Below are 15,860 nucleotides of genomic sequence, written 5' to 3' on the forward strand. Positions count from 1 at the left end.
GCGAGGAAGGGGACATAGTTCCTCTTGATGATGGCCTAATAATAGATGTGTACATTCTTTCATATAATGAAATTCAGAAGAGGATTATACGAGCACGAAGAAAGAACTTTTCGGATGATCACGTATCACCTGCATTCATTAGAGAAAGGGCACCTACATTCATTAGAGAAAGGGTGATAGTGTTGGACACCAGGAAGCATCCAAATGCCATTGCCGAAGCCAACTTGGCTCATGTAGGAGCAACAAGATCAAATGTCTAGTCTTTGATGGTTGAGAATGAGAAATTAGCGCAAAACTTGTACGTTCCCAGGCAAGACGCAGAACAACTCAACGCAATAGTGCAGAATGCAGTTTCCGCACAAGTTTACTTGGAGGAGAGGAAAGAAACAATACTTGCTCAAGTATCAACACTTGGAGAAATCATGCAGAAGCACTATGACGAGTTTGTCACCGTACATAACGCAGTTGTTTGTTTGCATGACTTATAGCAGCAGAGCAAAGAGTTCGTTAAAAGTCTAAAAAACATACAAGCTGCCATTGCCTATGTGCAAGAGTGAACAATGTGGTACAAAGGGGCACCACTTGACTTAGTGAAGATAATGAAGCCATAGGCAGAGCTCCTTGTCATAGGTCAGAGAGATTTGATCCCTCTTGGAGCTTGATAAATATGGAATTAAGATGGATCTAGGTTGGTTTAATTATTAATAATTAATAATTAATGATTTATTGTTTTTAATTTCTATTTTTATGTAATTTCATTGAGTCAAAATGTTTTAATTATTATATATTTCTTTAATTATGTTTTTTAAATGTAATTTGACCTAGTCAAAATGTTTAGATAACACAACATAACATGACATTACTACATCTCTTCCATAGTTGGCATGGAGAGTATTCAACGCAAAAGTGTAATAAAATTAAATTAAAAAAATAATGTATTTATAAAATATTTTGATTATGAAATGAGAGATGATTTTTGGGCATGTGGTATTCATAAGCCATGGTATTGTAACAAAGCCCATTCAGAACTTAATTGAATATCCATGGTTAAAAATCTTGTTACATTATAAGTTCTTAAGTGCTCATTAATGAAATTTAAATATGGTTATAAAATTATTATTTTAACTTATATGGTAAAATAGATCTTAATTAATTTCTTATATATTTTAATGTGATAGGGGGTTTAGATATAGCTTAAAAGTAATTATAATTTTTTTTTTAGATTTGATTAAAAGAATGTTATAAAATTAAATTCAAATAAAATATTTTATAAAATATTTTGATTGTAAAATGAGATATAGTTTTTGGGCATGTTGTATTGATGAGCTAGGTATTAGCCCATTGTATTGTAATAAAACCTATTTACAAATTAATAATATTTTTGATAAAATAGACATGAATATCCAGGGTTAAAAATATTATTAAATTGTAAACTTATTGTAAGTATTTTGCGCTCTATGTTACTTTTAACCTTTTATTATTATTTAATTAAGCAGATATATAAATTTTTACAAATCTTTATCTTTTACACCTTATAAATTGAAAGAAAGATATTCAAAAATGTTTACTTCCTTACCTTACATCTACCTATCTCGCCTAATTGAAAGATATTCAAAAATGTTTACTTCCTTACGTTACATCTACCTATCTCCCCTATAATGGGCTGCTGTCGAGGGTCTCTAAAGACCCTCTACATACAAGCAGCGTCATACATCATGGAGCCAAGGTAAAAATTACAAGCACACAAGATTACATCTCCCCACATCGGCCGAGAGACTAGCATTTTAGGTTTGGCTACAATGCCAACAGACTGCACATCTTTCTTGAAAATAGCGGTTCAGATCTGTACAGCCAACCCTGATGTAAGAGGAACCGTTGCTTTACCTACATTCTGATTTCCAAATATCGTAGAAACCCTAGTAGTTTCAGCAGTTTGACTTGCATGACAAGGAGTATCAATTTTAAATTACCCAATTCGAAAGGTTCAATATTTGACGATAATGACAACCGCTGGGCGACTTGCGATCTTGCCTACCTAATCTGAATTTGGTTGGTCTATCTGTTTCCATCATAAAAAGTATTGTTTAGAGTCCAATTTTTGTCGGGCATCATTTTTTCGAACCAGCTAGAAGACACAAAACCTCAATTGTAAGCAGGATCAGCTTCATACTACAACAGTTGAGTTAAAGTGCTAATCTTCTAAGGGTTCTTGCTATGACGCGTGACGCAAGCCTTCCAGTTAGATCTGCTGGTAAACGAAACGATTGCTGCTGAGCTGACACTGGAAGCTGTCACATAAAAGAAAGTGGTCAATGCCGTCAACTTAAATACAGGAAATGATATAGAATTAGTTGGAGATAGCTCCAAAAGAAGTGAGAAATGGACATTATATTTGATCAAGATACAAGATGTACCATAGAAGTTTAGTTATTAGTAATGTTAACTATTTGATCAGCATCACTGAAATACCTCAAGAATGACAGAAAGCATAGGTAAAAATTCCTTGGAGGAGCTCAACTGTTGAAGAACAACTACAGCATCATTCCATGTCATCTGAATATCGACTTCTCTCAGTAAATAATTCCCTTCTTCCTGAAATGAAAGCCGAGAGGGTTTAAATATATGTGGGCCAAGCAATGTACCCAATAAATATAAACTACATTACAGAAAAAGTACATTGGATCCAAGGTGATGTAATGTTTTACCAAGCCTTGATTTTGTTCCTCAATAAGACCTTCTGACAGTGCTAACATGAGACGTCGTAAAGTTTTCAAGTTTTGGATGTCTTCATCCTCCACTAAACGTAGTGGCAATGAAAAAGTTATGGGCAACCTTGAAATAACACCAGATGCAGCTTTCTCAAAGGTTGCTCGATTGAGTGCATCTATACCCTACAACATATGAATGATAAAATGATTTGTCATAAACAATATGCATGTTTCTGCTTGAAGATCCATGGACTGAAGAGGTAAGACCGTGAATGTACCACGAAAATGAATAATATAAGTAGCATGTATACCTTGGCAAGTTCCTCCACCAAAATCTGCCTCACGAAGTCGCCCTGAAAAGTGAACATGATAAAGTTAGTATTTTCACTCCATGATGGATCATAGATCTTCATAAGCACAAGCATGCTATAAACTATATTATTGCACTAGAAAATATAACTGACACTGATTAACCACAGAAATATATTTTCTATGAACTTCAAAAAGCTACTGTAATCACTACCTGCTCACTTAAAGCAAATTTAAGGATACGCTTAATCGCAACCCTAGATTGTTTATCTGCTTTCTCTTCTTGTCCTGATAATGTCTCATCTGTCGTTGTTCGTAGAGACTGCCATAAAAAGGTATTGTATCAGGCTAGTTTATTTCTTATCTTGGATGACAAATTCTTTGACTACCATATGGGCCGTGGGCATTAAAGATGGTGGATCAATTCCGCCGATATTACTTGTACAAATTCAATTTAGCCGTATATTACCAATGGCTAGTATGTCAATATAATGTGCCTAGAATTCAGCGTTTGTGACTGGCATATTATACTTCTAATTTTGTAAATATGAAATAATAGTTTAAGCAAAAACCAAACCTCGGTAATCAAAGACTCTAGCCGATCGATCCTGAATGTCCCATCCTGGAACATTGGCAATTAATGATATCATCATTTTCCTTTAGAACATAGTTAAAAGAGGAAATCTCACATTACTAGAGCATGAGAAACTGCAGTATCTGGCATTCAACTTCTTAAAAAACAATGCAGTCAACAGTATTGTTTGAAAAATGTTTTGCAAAGGCATTGAAAAATGAGATTCAAACCTTGTACAGAAGAGCTTGTAGTGTTGACTTGAGTTGAGGAGAACTGTCTGTTAGGACTTTCCGTGCAATCCATGGGTAGGAGCTACCCAGTACCTTGTAGTTTGGATCACTGCTAAGAGCTACGCCCTCCAACACTGCCAGACTGACACATTAATGGAGAATGTCACATAAAGGATAGCAACAGGACATCCCGTAACCAAATTCCATCTCTGCTCTATCTCTTTGTTCGCTTTAAAACAATGGTTGAACTAGTGAACCTTGAACCACATTACGAGCTAGTAGTCTGTTATATGCATACTTCAATGTTTCTCCCGTAGCATACGAAACAAATATAATGCCAAAATTTCCGTTGATACAACAATTGAAAACACCGATTTTAAACGTGATTAACTACAACAAAGTTAGGCACACAGATATCCTTCTTATATTTAACAGTAACCCACTATGCTTTGGGCATGTTTATAAGGGCATTAACAAGATGGAGAAGAGGCTTAACTAGATCCTAATACCAATTTATTGAGCATTCTAAAATTGATCCAAATTCCAAGGATGAGATGCAGCATCCTAACCTGCAAAGATAGAAATGCATTACACTCTTATTGATTCACCTGATCCAAAATGAGTTCACAATAAATCATAAGGCGCAAAGGCCATGCAATTTTGGAATCGCCCTTACAACAGGTCTTAGGATAGTAAATCTTGATTTTATAAGTAACTTTAAAATGATTCTTGAATTTTAAGTATTTCAATTTTATTTTTTTTCGTAGTATTTCTAGTTTTAGGATTTTTTAATTAAAAGTCAACAAGGCTTGATTCCATTTCACTTCACACTCAGGATCCAAGGTGTTAAGGAATCATGCCAAAGCAATGTATCCATGATCAAAATAAACAGGGATGTCCTAATAATTTACGAGGGCTTCTTGCAATCTTCAACCTTGTAAAGCATTACAAACGCAAGATAAAAGAAGGCAAAATAATATTTGAAGTCTCTGAAGCTTAGAAACCGGATTTGTTGATTTTTTGCCAAGTGTCCGAATCGTGTGAATCGGATTCAATTCGCCCAAAATCGTGTCTGAATTTCGTGACATGTCGTGTCCGAAAGGGACACAATCGAATCCGGATCGTGTCCTGTTTGGACACATCATGTCACAAAATCCCGACATGAATCCAACAAAAAGGAACCCGCAGGCCAATAAAAAGGCGCACTTTCTGATTTTCTTTATCATTTTGTGTCATTCCTTTTGCAAGAAGTGAGTTGTGGGTTTGTTGTTAGAAGTTTGGAGCAAGGAGCCAAGGGTTTGGAGCGTTTTCAAGGAGATTCAAGCAACAGGTAAGTGCATTTCCTCTCTATTTTTTTGCATTTGTATTACAATAGTTTGTATATGCATTTCTTTTACAAATTTGTGCATGTTTTGTTTATTTTTTTTCACAATATTCATGGCTCAATCAAGGGCAGCAGGTGGGGGCAAAGGATGGGAAAGAATGTCCCCATTGGAGATGCCCCTCCTCCCCCAATATCATCAGAGTCTGCTACAAGTAATGTTGAGGGAAGACTTCCTCCTAAAGGTAACATTGAGAAATATTCCTTGTGGAAATATGTTACAAGAGAGGATGGGCCAAGCAACAAAGGGAAGGGAGGAGGCAATGTGAATTGGAGATGCAACTTTTGCCACAATACTTTCACAAGCACATATTTTCGTGTGAAAGGCCATTTGTTGTCTTTACCGAGTTGTGGAGTTGGAGCTTGTACACAAGTTCCTTTACAAAAGAGGAAAGAAATGGAAAAAGAGTTCACTGTTGGTATGGAAAATGTGGTTGCAAAATAAAAAAAAAAAAACCAAGAATGATAACCCCCTTCCATTTTTGAAGAAAGGCACCACCAAATTTCCATTTGAGAGTTCTATTGGGGGACAAGCAACAAAAAGAAAGGCAATTTCACTTGGTCCAATGGACAAGATTTTTCAAAAAGAGAAACGGGAAGAGCTTGATCTCATCATTGCCTTTTTTTCTATCAAAACTTCATATCCTTTAATGTTGCACACTCACCTCTTTTTATTGAGATGTGTCGAGCTCTAACTCACGGGTCTCCATCATGGTATGTGCCTCCTAGTTTAGAGAAGCTTAGAACCACATTGTTGACAAAGGCAAAAAAAGAGGTGCAAAAAATGCTTGAGCCTATTAAAGCATCATGGCCAACATCTGGGGTTAGCATTGTTTCTCATGGATGGACAGATCCAGCACGACACCGACTCATCAACTTCATGGTGTCTTCCTTGAATGGTCCAGTTTTCTTGACTCAAAACAAGAATCATTATGATTCAAAATAGCTAGGCATAGCGATGTTAGTAATATAATGTAAACTTCAAAAATAAGATGATCATACCTTCAAGAGAATCTTGCAAGGAGTATAGTTTGAGACATACCTGGAGATGTTCCTTGGCAAACCTGATAAGGATTTCTTGAAGTGTTCTATTTGTATTAAGACATATCTCTTATACCTGTAGTGCATACTTACAAGCACGACATGTGATACCAAGGACATGATTTAACTTCTTATGTTCGACCTTCTACTTAATCATGGAGGATGGAATCCTATGATACATTGTTCATCTTTTCAATCATTAGTAGGACCTTTTACTTGACATCCTAGATTATTTGTAAACTCTAGAGAACAAGTATTAAGGTTCTAATATGAGTTTTTTCGTATGATATCTAGGGAGTACTATCCTTATTCAACCATTTAAGATAATAGAAATTTAAACACATACGTACCTTGAGAATTACATACCTCTTATTTTAAGTGTATCTTAATACTTACTTGATTTTCCTTGGGTTGGTACCTTGTGCTTCGGACTTATCCAATAAGATCCTCAAGACTATAGGACAGACTTCAAATGAGATGACATAGCTTCATGCTTTGGTTCTATTCAATAACTTATGACAAAGTTGTATTTATATGCTTGTAGTGCCATCCCTGTCTTCGTCATTATAGAGATAGTAACCCAGTCCTTGTTATAGATATAGCCCAAGCAATGACTATCCATCTTCAGTCTTGATTTTTCTTCACTGTGATAACATCGATCCCTTCTTACTGAGGTATCACAGAACCTGTATTTTCATTGAGACTGAGGTATTGCAGTAGTACCGAAATTGTGGTAATACTGAATTGTGGGAGCACGAAATTTGTGTGGTTGGCATAGCATCACACTGTGGTTTATCATAACACCAAATTGTAGTCAATCTAGCACCAAACTGTAATCTTTGAGATCTTGTCATTGTACCAAGACTTTATCACAGTGGTAGCATTGAAATCATATAGTGAAGTAATACTTTATCAACTGTGCCTTCACCGAAATACCAATACAGTGCATTCACAAAATGGCTTTGACCTTCTTACTGAGAGAGCTTCAAAGATGTAAAATTGCCTTTGACCTTGACCATAGCTCTGATACCATGTTGGAAAATCCATAGAGATGGTAGTTAAAAGATTTTCCTCTTAATGACATTAACTTGTGATATTTTCATTATTAGTTATTAGATTTCTTAATTATCCTTTTTCATCATCAATATTAATGGCAAGCAACAAATAGAAGAGAAGACAAGATATAGGCATGCTGCCAGGGCAAAACCCCCCTCGAGGGGAAAACCCAGTCACAAATTCTTCCTTCAATAGATTTAAGATGAGACAATCATCCTTCTTTCATTGTGTTTGCATTGAATGCCACTGAGTTTGCACCGAGACATCATCACTGGAGTATCACCAAGACCGAGATCTTACCATTGTAATAGTATTGAGACCTCATCATAGTTGGAACACCGAACCCTTGTCACTGTGGTTACACTGAGATAGATACTGCATCAAGATTTTGTTAGGCACCAAGATCTTCTTATTGTGATGAAAAATTTCTCATTGTTGTGATACCAAATCTGCATCACTGTAGTTATACTGAGATCTATTGTTGATTGTTCTTACTATTGAGGAACCAAGACTGTGGTAGCACAAAACCTTAATCTGCATTACCTTATTGTGGTATCCAAATTTCATTTCAGAGATAATTCGAGATTCTATACCTTAATCTGCATTACCTTATTGTGGTACCCGAATTTCATTTCAGAGATAATTCGAGTTTCTGTGACTGCACTGAGATCATCCCTGTACTCTATCCGAACTCTTGTAGTGACACCGAAATATCACTTCTAAGATTCTTGTCTGAACCTTGTTATAGCACCAAAATTGTCCCTGTACCTCCTCTCTGAGATGGCACCGAAACTTTTGTTCTGAGATCCGAACTTCTGTAATTGATCTAATGCAAAGACCTTACCCTCATATATATAGTTGTTTCCATGCATACTAGGCTGACATAACTTCGTCGAAAGGTTTGTGTCTCCATATATGATTAGGCCGACATGATTTCTTTTGAACGAAGCCGACATGATGATGATCTATTTGAAGCCGACAGAAGGAGACTTGATGGAGGATTCTTTGACTAATAAACAAAATGATTTTGATCCAAATAAATAATCCTAAAGCCTATACAATGGAGGCTTGACCTAAAACAATTGACCCAAGCATGAAACCCATGCTTTAATAAGTCAATTAAATCAATAATAAAAGTTCTTTTCACTTTCTTTTGACAAATATATTACATTTTGACTTCAAGTACAATAATGAAGACTGAACCTAGTTACATTTTCCAAGAGCTTCCTCCTTTAACTTGATAGTGATATATATAGTAGAAGACTACTTCTTGATAGATTTCCTTTTACAAGAGTAATCCTTGACCTCTTTGGGAGAGAGATCACTTTAATTGTGTTCTTCAAAGGTTAAAGCTTTGCTTTAATGAGAGAGAGTTTGCCTCACAAACCCTTTTGAAGATGACAACAATGTTCGTCGATCTAGCCTTCTTTAGTATTTAATAAAGCTTCTATTCCTTAGATGATGGTTGAGTGATGATCTTTGAAATGCTTTTAGGGTTTTTGGTCTTTCTTTCTACTTCCTCCTTGATGATGATTCCAAGACCTTTTGCTGAAGTAGATTTCTTTGATCTAGAGTTTTGGTATGATGTAGATCTTGAACTTTCGCTTTGGTATTCTTTGACTCGCTTAATCCCTTTCTTGAAACTCAACCCTTTTTTGTCTCTTTGAATAGATGCCCTCTTCTTGACTTTGTCACCTTAGCTCTGATTCCATGTTGAAAAATCTAGGGCATCAATAGATAGGTGATTTCTCTACTATGATAATTGCTTGTGAATGTCTTTTTACTTCTTGATTATGATCTTTTCTTCTCGTGTTATTATTGTGTTCTTTTCATCAAGACAATTACCAATTCATGAAAAATAAAGAGACAAGAGACACAGTATGTAGGCTATCAGCCATGGCCAAAACCTCTCACTCTTTGATAGGAAAACCCAAACAAATTCTTCTTATAGAACCTTCAATTGACAAATACCAAGACCATGACAAAGACCATTGACACTAGAGCCCTTCCAAGACCAAGTCACAAGCCTCCTCTTTACCCTTAGATCAACGACGCTCTTCTTCTTCTTCTTCTCGGGTTTGTTTAGAATTTCGGCCTCTTCTTTTATGTCTGCAACCTATTGCTTCACAACAGAAACCCTAGATTGCCTTTTCATGCCCGAATACTCTCCTTTTAGAGGGAGATTCTTTTCACTTCTACTCTGCTTCCTTGAGCGAATTCTTTACCCAATCTAGATCACCCTTATATGACTGCAACCTTCGACCTTCTTCAAATCTGTAACATTCGCATGTGTGAGAGTAGACTAGCCCAAAAATAGTCTCACAATGATGTCACTTCCTTCGCTATCCCTTCTTCCTTTGTTGATGTTAAGGCTCCTTCTAGGATGATTTTCGCACTTGGTTATCTCAGACTTGCTTGACCGAATTGTTGTTCTCCAAATGAGGTCGAGCACTGCTATATATAGTGGTTTGTCCATGACTATTAGGCCAACATGATCACTGGAATAGGCCAACATCATCTTTCTAGAATTATCCCTTTCATTGTAGGCCGACTTGAGTGAGGACTAGTGACAAGGTCTTGGAGGGTGAATTACAAAAACAAAATTGACTTTTACAATGTGTAACATGCCTTCAATACATGACAATGACTCTTTAGACTTTTATGACTAGATGACAAAATCCCTAAGGTCTCACAATGGGATCCTTAACTAAAAATAAAATCTCTTGCTCATGAAACCCATGAGGCAAGCATTACAATAATTTTACTTTTCTTCTTTACATCTTTTACATAAAATCACAATTACATGTCATTATGAAGACTGAACCTAGTTACACTTTTCAACGCTCAAGAGGGCCAAAATGATATACAAGTAGTTAGGAAGGCCATTGGGAGGCCAAATGGAATCCAACATGTGCCAAAATGAATAGAAGGGCTTCAAAAATATTGATGAAGGGGGTGGCCCCTTAATCTCCAAGCAAATGACTTGTGGTGCCCCTAAGTGGCTGTGGGGGGTCACAAAGTCATCCTCATGGGTCTCCAACTGAATCAAACAAGCATGTATCCCATCTATTGTTAGAAAATTAGAAAGGCAGAAAGATTTTCTTATGCTGATAATTACTTTTCATATCTTAGTGTTTTTATTAACCTTTTTAATGATCTTCTTTCATCCTTGTTTCATCAAGCAATTATCAAAAACAAAACACGAAGATCAAGACACCAAATGTAGGCACTATGTCAGGGCTTAAACCACTCTATAGGGGAAAACCTAAGTTGCACGAAACGGGGAAACGGAAACGAGTTTCCGAAACGGGAAGCGAAACGAAACGCGACCTCCCCAAATTTTGGAAATGGGGAAACGCGAATATATATATATATATATTAAAAATATTTAAAAATTATTATTATATATATGTGCAATCATAAAGCATGAATGATACATTTACATTATATGATTATAATTTATTACATTTAAACATTAAGATTAAATTTACATCACATTTACTCATGAGTCATGAATGATCACATAATGAAAATAAAAATATAGGAAAATCCAAAATCAGCCTTTATTTATATTAGTATACGAGGCTGCAAGTACAATAAAGACTATAAGGCTGCAAGAACTATAGAGACAAGTCACAAAAGACTAATCCTCATCATAACAATCCTCATCAAAATTAGAAGCAGCACAATGCTCAACAGTGGATGGTAGTGCTGAAGAAGATGATGCACCAATTCCACTATCAGATTCAGCCTCAATATTCAGGGCAGCAAGAGAGAGATCCAAATCAGGATTTTCTGCATCCACATCCCATTCTTTAGAAGGACCACTGTTGTATTCTGGACCCCTACGAGATGCAAGGCGAAGGTTGGAGTGCACATAAACAAGATCCTCTGCTCTCTGTGAGCCCAACCTATTGCGCTTCACAGAATGAATAAAACCATAAGTGTTCCAATTCCTTTCTGCTGATGAAGAGCTTGCCACTTGTGAAAGAATACGAATGGCAAGGTTTTGCAAATGTACACCATTTGCTCCATGACAAATCCACCACCTAACTGGATTCATGGTGCTTCTCTCCTCCAAAGCTGATATATCTGCATAATCATCTATTCCTGTAGCAAAACTGGCAAATTCCTCCTTTACCTCCCTATGTAGATGAGAAGGAAACATTCTCATAAGGGCTTTTTTCACCCCAGTAGCCACCTCTCTATCCTTATGGGGTGCCTTCCTCTTCCCATTGCTTATAGCAATAAGCTCCTCATCATAAAATTTGGGGTTCAAAGCATGTGCTAAAGTGTGCAATGGTGTATTGAAATTGTTCCACCTATCAACAATGATTTTCTTGATCAAACCAGCAAAATGATCATCAACAAACAAAAGTTGTGGAGACTCCTGCGAAATGATTTCCATAGTTTTCTCAACCATGGAATCCATGCCATCATATACCTCTCCCAAGAAAGGTTGGTCAGTGTCAGCACTCCGGAGAAGCTCAAATGCAGGGGTTGTGAACTTTAGCAAGAAATCTACCTTGCTCCACCAATCCTCATCAAGGCACAATCTACGCACCATAGATCCCCGCTCTGAATCTGCTTGTCTCCACTCAATCCAAAGTTGACTCACCACCATAGAAACTAATGCATGCTTAACCTCAACAAGGCGGCGCAACATCATGAAGTTTGAGGCATATCTTGTCTCAGCAACTTTTAACAACTCCAATTTGGAGTACTCTCGAAATATGGCCTGAGACTGGTGGTGGTTGGTGATGAATTTGATAATCTCCCTTGCTTCCCCTGTGAGTTCCTTTATCCAGGAAACTTTGTTGTCGATCTCCTCTAAGATCAGATTCAGATTATGGACAATGCATGGTGTCCAAAAGATGTGGTCATATCTCCCCACAATAATTAAACCTGCAGCTTTGCAAACCGGTGCATTATCCGTGATAACTTGCACCACCTTGTTAGGCCCTATTTGTTCAATAGCTTTTATAATAACATCAGCAATGTATTGTGCATCTTTCACCTCTCCTGAGCAGTCTTCTGCCTTGATAAACATTGCTCCTTTGGGGGAAGTGGCAATGATATTTATCAATGGTCTGCACCTCATATCTGTCCAACCATTTGAGACTATGGTAACCCCAGAGCTACTCCAGGAAGAACGAATTGGAGCTAAAATGTCCTCCACAAGGTCCTTCTCATTTTTGAGAAGCTAGGTTCTGACTTTCTCATAGTTGGGCCCCTTGTACCCTTGAGGAGCTTTGTTAACTGCCCTTATCATATCTTGCCAGTAAGGAGAGCGAACAACATTGAATGGGATACCACATGCATAAATGCACCTAGCCACTTTGGAATCAGTTTCTTCTCTTGCTTGCACATTCACCAATCTAGCAATTCTGCTATCCTGAACTGAAGGGGATGCCCCTGGGCCTCTGGTATTTTTGGGTGCTGGTTGTTCATGTTGTTGAGTGTGACCAGCTCTCCTCTTTCTTGCTTCAACTACAATCCTTGGCTCAATGTTAGATGGAGCTCGAGTAAGCTCATCATGCCTTCTCTTAGTACCATTTGCCTCATCTTGCTCTCTTTGATATGCCCTCCTTGCCAACGGATCTGATGTTTTTGTGCAACCTGAAATCCCCTGTCCTCCTCCATGCAATAAATGCGCCTTCACTCTTGGGTAGGAGCCCTTGTACGTATTATTGCAAAGATTGCATCGCCATTCCCATGAGCCACCACCTCCACATCTTTGAAGCTTCGTCACATGCCTCCAAAGAGGATAATATTCAACCCTTGGGTTGGCCCTAGGAATTGAACTTGTAGCTGCACTTTGGTTGGAAGCCATTGCTACAAAAATAAATTAAAAAAACAAATCTGTAAATAATAAAAACGTTTTTCATATTTTTGGCTGTATAAACCCTAGAAAAATTAAAGAAATAGTAAGAAAAAAACTAAGAAATGAATGTGGCTTACCCAAATTAATTTTCTGTGGCTGAATCTACCCTAAAATGCCAGAAAAGAGGAGAAATATGGCTGTAGCCGAGCCAAATCTGCTGCAAAAATAAATTTAAAAAACAAATCTATCAATAAAAAACGTTTTTCATATTTTTGGCTGCCTAAACCCTAGAAAAATTGAAGAAATAGTAAGAAAAAACTAAAAAAATGAATGTGGCTTACCCAAATTAATTATCTGTGGCTGAGACTACCTCGAAATGCCAGAAAAGAGAAGAGAAATATGGTTGTAGCTGAGCCAAATCTGCTGCTACTGAAATCTCTTGCTGAAATCTCTTTCTCTTGCTGCTGAAATCTCTTTCCCCTGCTGCTGAAATCTACTTTGCTCACTGCTCAAAACGCCATAGCTGAAACAACTGCCAGTCTCCAAGAGAAACGACTTGCTGAATAGTGTGATGAGAGAATGAGACAAACTGCTCTTTTATAACTTTAGAATAGGTTTCTAGAACATCCTGGAAACCTAAAAAAAATTTAAAAACAAATTAAAAAAAAATTTAAAAAACAACACATAAATTTGGGGAAACGTGGCTCGTACGGCCTGGAAACGCGTTTCCAGCCGTACTGCCACGTTTCCGTTTCGGGAAACGTGGCAGTACGGCCGGAAACGCGTTTCCAGGCCGTACGGTACGCGTTTCCGGGTTTCGTTTCGTTTCCCGGGAGGAAACGATCCCTAGGGCCACGTTTCCTGCAACTTAGGCTAAAATATGGTCCTAGGAATGAAACCCTAGGTGTGTATTCTTCCACATAATTGAAACCCTAGCTTGATTGAAATTGTTGCATATCTAACTTTGATATATTGATGTTTAGGGTTTACCCAAGTAAGTATTGATATAATTCTCTAGTATATGATAATGCATCCTAGATAATTATATGCGAGTATGCTAACCTAATTGTTGATGCTCATGTTTTTGTTTGTAAGATCTAGGGTTTGTGACAAAACCCTAGTAGAGATTGGTATTCGAGGATATGATGATATTGTTTTCGATATGATTTAATTTTGATGATAAAATCTCAGGTTTGTAACAAATCCTAGTAGAGTCTAACATGTAATTCTAAAGCTTATTGTTGAAACCTTCAATATATTGTACTATGATTGGATTGTTATTAAATTGTTGATATTGAAGGCTTTATGTCTTGATGATGGAGTCTAGGGTTTATGACAAAACCCTAGAAAGAAGTTGAAAGACTAGTATATAAAAGGATGTGTCTCTTGCTAATTATGAACCTAACTAGGCTTAGGTATTTGATGTCCAAAGTATGATGCTTCCATTGTAATGAACATATTATAGTTGTCTTCATGCTTTTGTATATTTGTATTTGGTTGTACTCTCTGTCGAAAATTTTCATGTACATAATCTTCAAGATGTTCATATGTTAAAGATGATAATGATGAACATGATGAAGGAAGCTATAAGAATAATGATGATCAAGATGACCTTGATGCCATAAGAAAGAAATGAAGTCTTGAAAGAATGAAGTTTCTCTAAAGTTATGAAGCTGTTGATCTCCCCAAGTTGAGAGGGAGCTTGGATAGAAGAAAGGGTATGTCTCTCCAATTAAGAGGGAGGACATATTATGACAATCATAATGAATACCTTGAAGTAAGAATGAAACTGAATGAATGAAAGTACTATAGATGAATGTTTGTGATTCATGAAGTTATAAACAAAAGACTTGAGAAGTATTGAGACTATATTTGGTGTTGCTGAAGAAATGGAAAAGGAAAACTTCCAATAAGATTGAAGATGATATAAGCAACATCAAAATGATTGAGGACCCTGGAAGGTTTTTATTTACTTGTATATATACATTTGAAAGTTTATTACTGATTGGGGTTGTGATTGTGCAGGATCTCTCCATAAAAGATTGAACATTTGAAGAATTCTTGGATTGGTGGATATATTTGATTTAGTTGATTAGGAGAGATGAAGCATCTTATGGCAAGATGCTTTGGAGGACATCTAGCCGATCTATGTGTTGATGTCTAGATCCCGAAGTAGGGAGGGTGGCGTTGGTCATGGAGCTCCGACCTTCGATACACACCTAGATCCCTGGGTTCATGGTAGAGCTTAAAAGCATGATGGCACTTAGAGTGGACATCTAGCCGATCTATGTGTTGATGTTTAGATCCCGAAGTAGGGAGGGTGGTGTTGGTCATGGAGCTCCGACCTTCGATACACACCTAGATCCCTGGGTTCATGGTAGAGCTTAAAAGCATGATGGCACTTAGAGTGGCTAAAGCTTGAGTCCATCTTAGTCCCACCCGATTAGGGTACCCTGGTCAGGTATATAATCTGTAGCACTGCGTGTGCTGAGATTCTTCATCGAGCTTATCATTTTGAGATCTTCCATGTACCTTTGTATATGTAATTATGAATACCTCCCTAGTTAAGAGGGAGTGTTGAAGAATGTAACTAGTGTCGGTCTTCATAATTGTATTTGAGTCTTGATGTAATGTATTTGTCAAAAGAAAGAAACATAAATTTTATTATTTAAGAAATTGATTTATTAAAGCATGGGTTTCATGCTTGGGTCAATTGTTTTTAGGTCAAAGCCTCCAT

General features: G+C 37.0%; 1 protein-coding gene across 4 annotated transcripts in view; it reads right to left on the bottom strand.

Moving 5' to 3' along the window:
- Positions 1-1,505: 1,505 nt before the first annotated feature.
- Positions 1,506-15,860, bottom strand: part of LOC149163676 (Protein kinase superfamily protein) — a 413,635-nt gene continuing 399,280 nt past the window's right edge. For 3 of the 4 annotated variants that reach the window (XM_089431807.1, XM_089431805.1, XM_089431808.1), the window contains 7 exons: positions 3,822-3,963; positions 3,595-3,639; positions 3,232-3,339; positions 3,020-3,061; positions 2,706-2,891; positions 2,470-2,592; positions 1,506-2,288 (listed from right to left, as the gene is read on the bottom strand). In XM_089431807.1, the coding sequence (XP_089287933.1) occupies positions 2,184-2,288; positions 2,470-2,592; positions 2,706-2,891; positions 3,020-3,061; positions 3,232-3,339; positions 3,595-3,639; positions 3,822-3,963 (751 nt within the window). In that variant the 3' untranslated portion in view covers positions 1,506-2,183. The remainder of the gene's footprint in view (positions 2,289-2,469; positions 2,593-2,705; positions 2,892-3,019; positions 3,062-3,231; positions 3,340-3,594; positions 3,640-3,821; positions 3,964-15,860) is intronic. The other variant, XM_089431806.1, reaches the window with a different exon arrangement.

The sequence above is a fragment of the Pinus tabuliformis genome, chromosome 5_1, assembly GCF_031772625.1.
Source record: "Pinus tabuliformis cultivar Carrire ecotype Pingquan chromosome 5_1, CPIR1, whole genome shotgun sequence".
Taxonomy (NCBI): Eukaryota; Viridiplantae; Streptophyta; class Pinopsida; order Pinales; family Pinaceae; genus Pinus; species Pinus tabuliformis.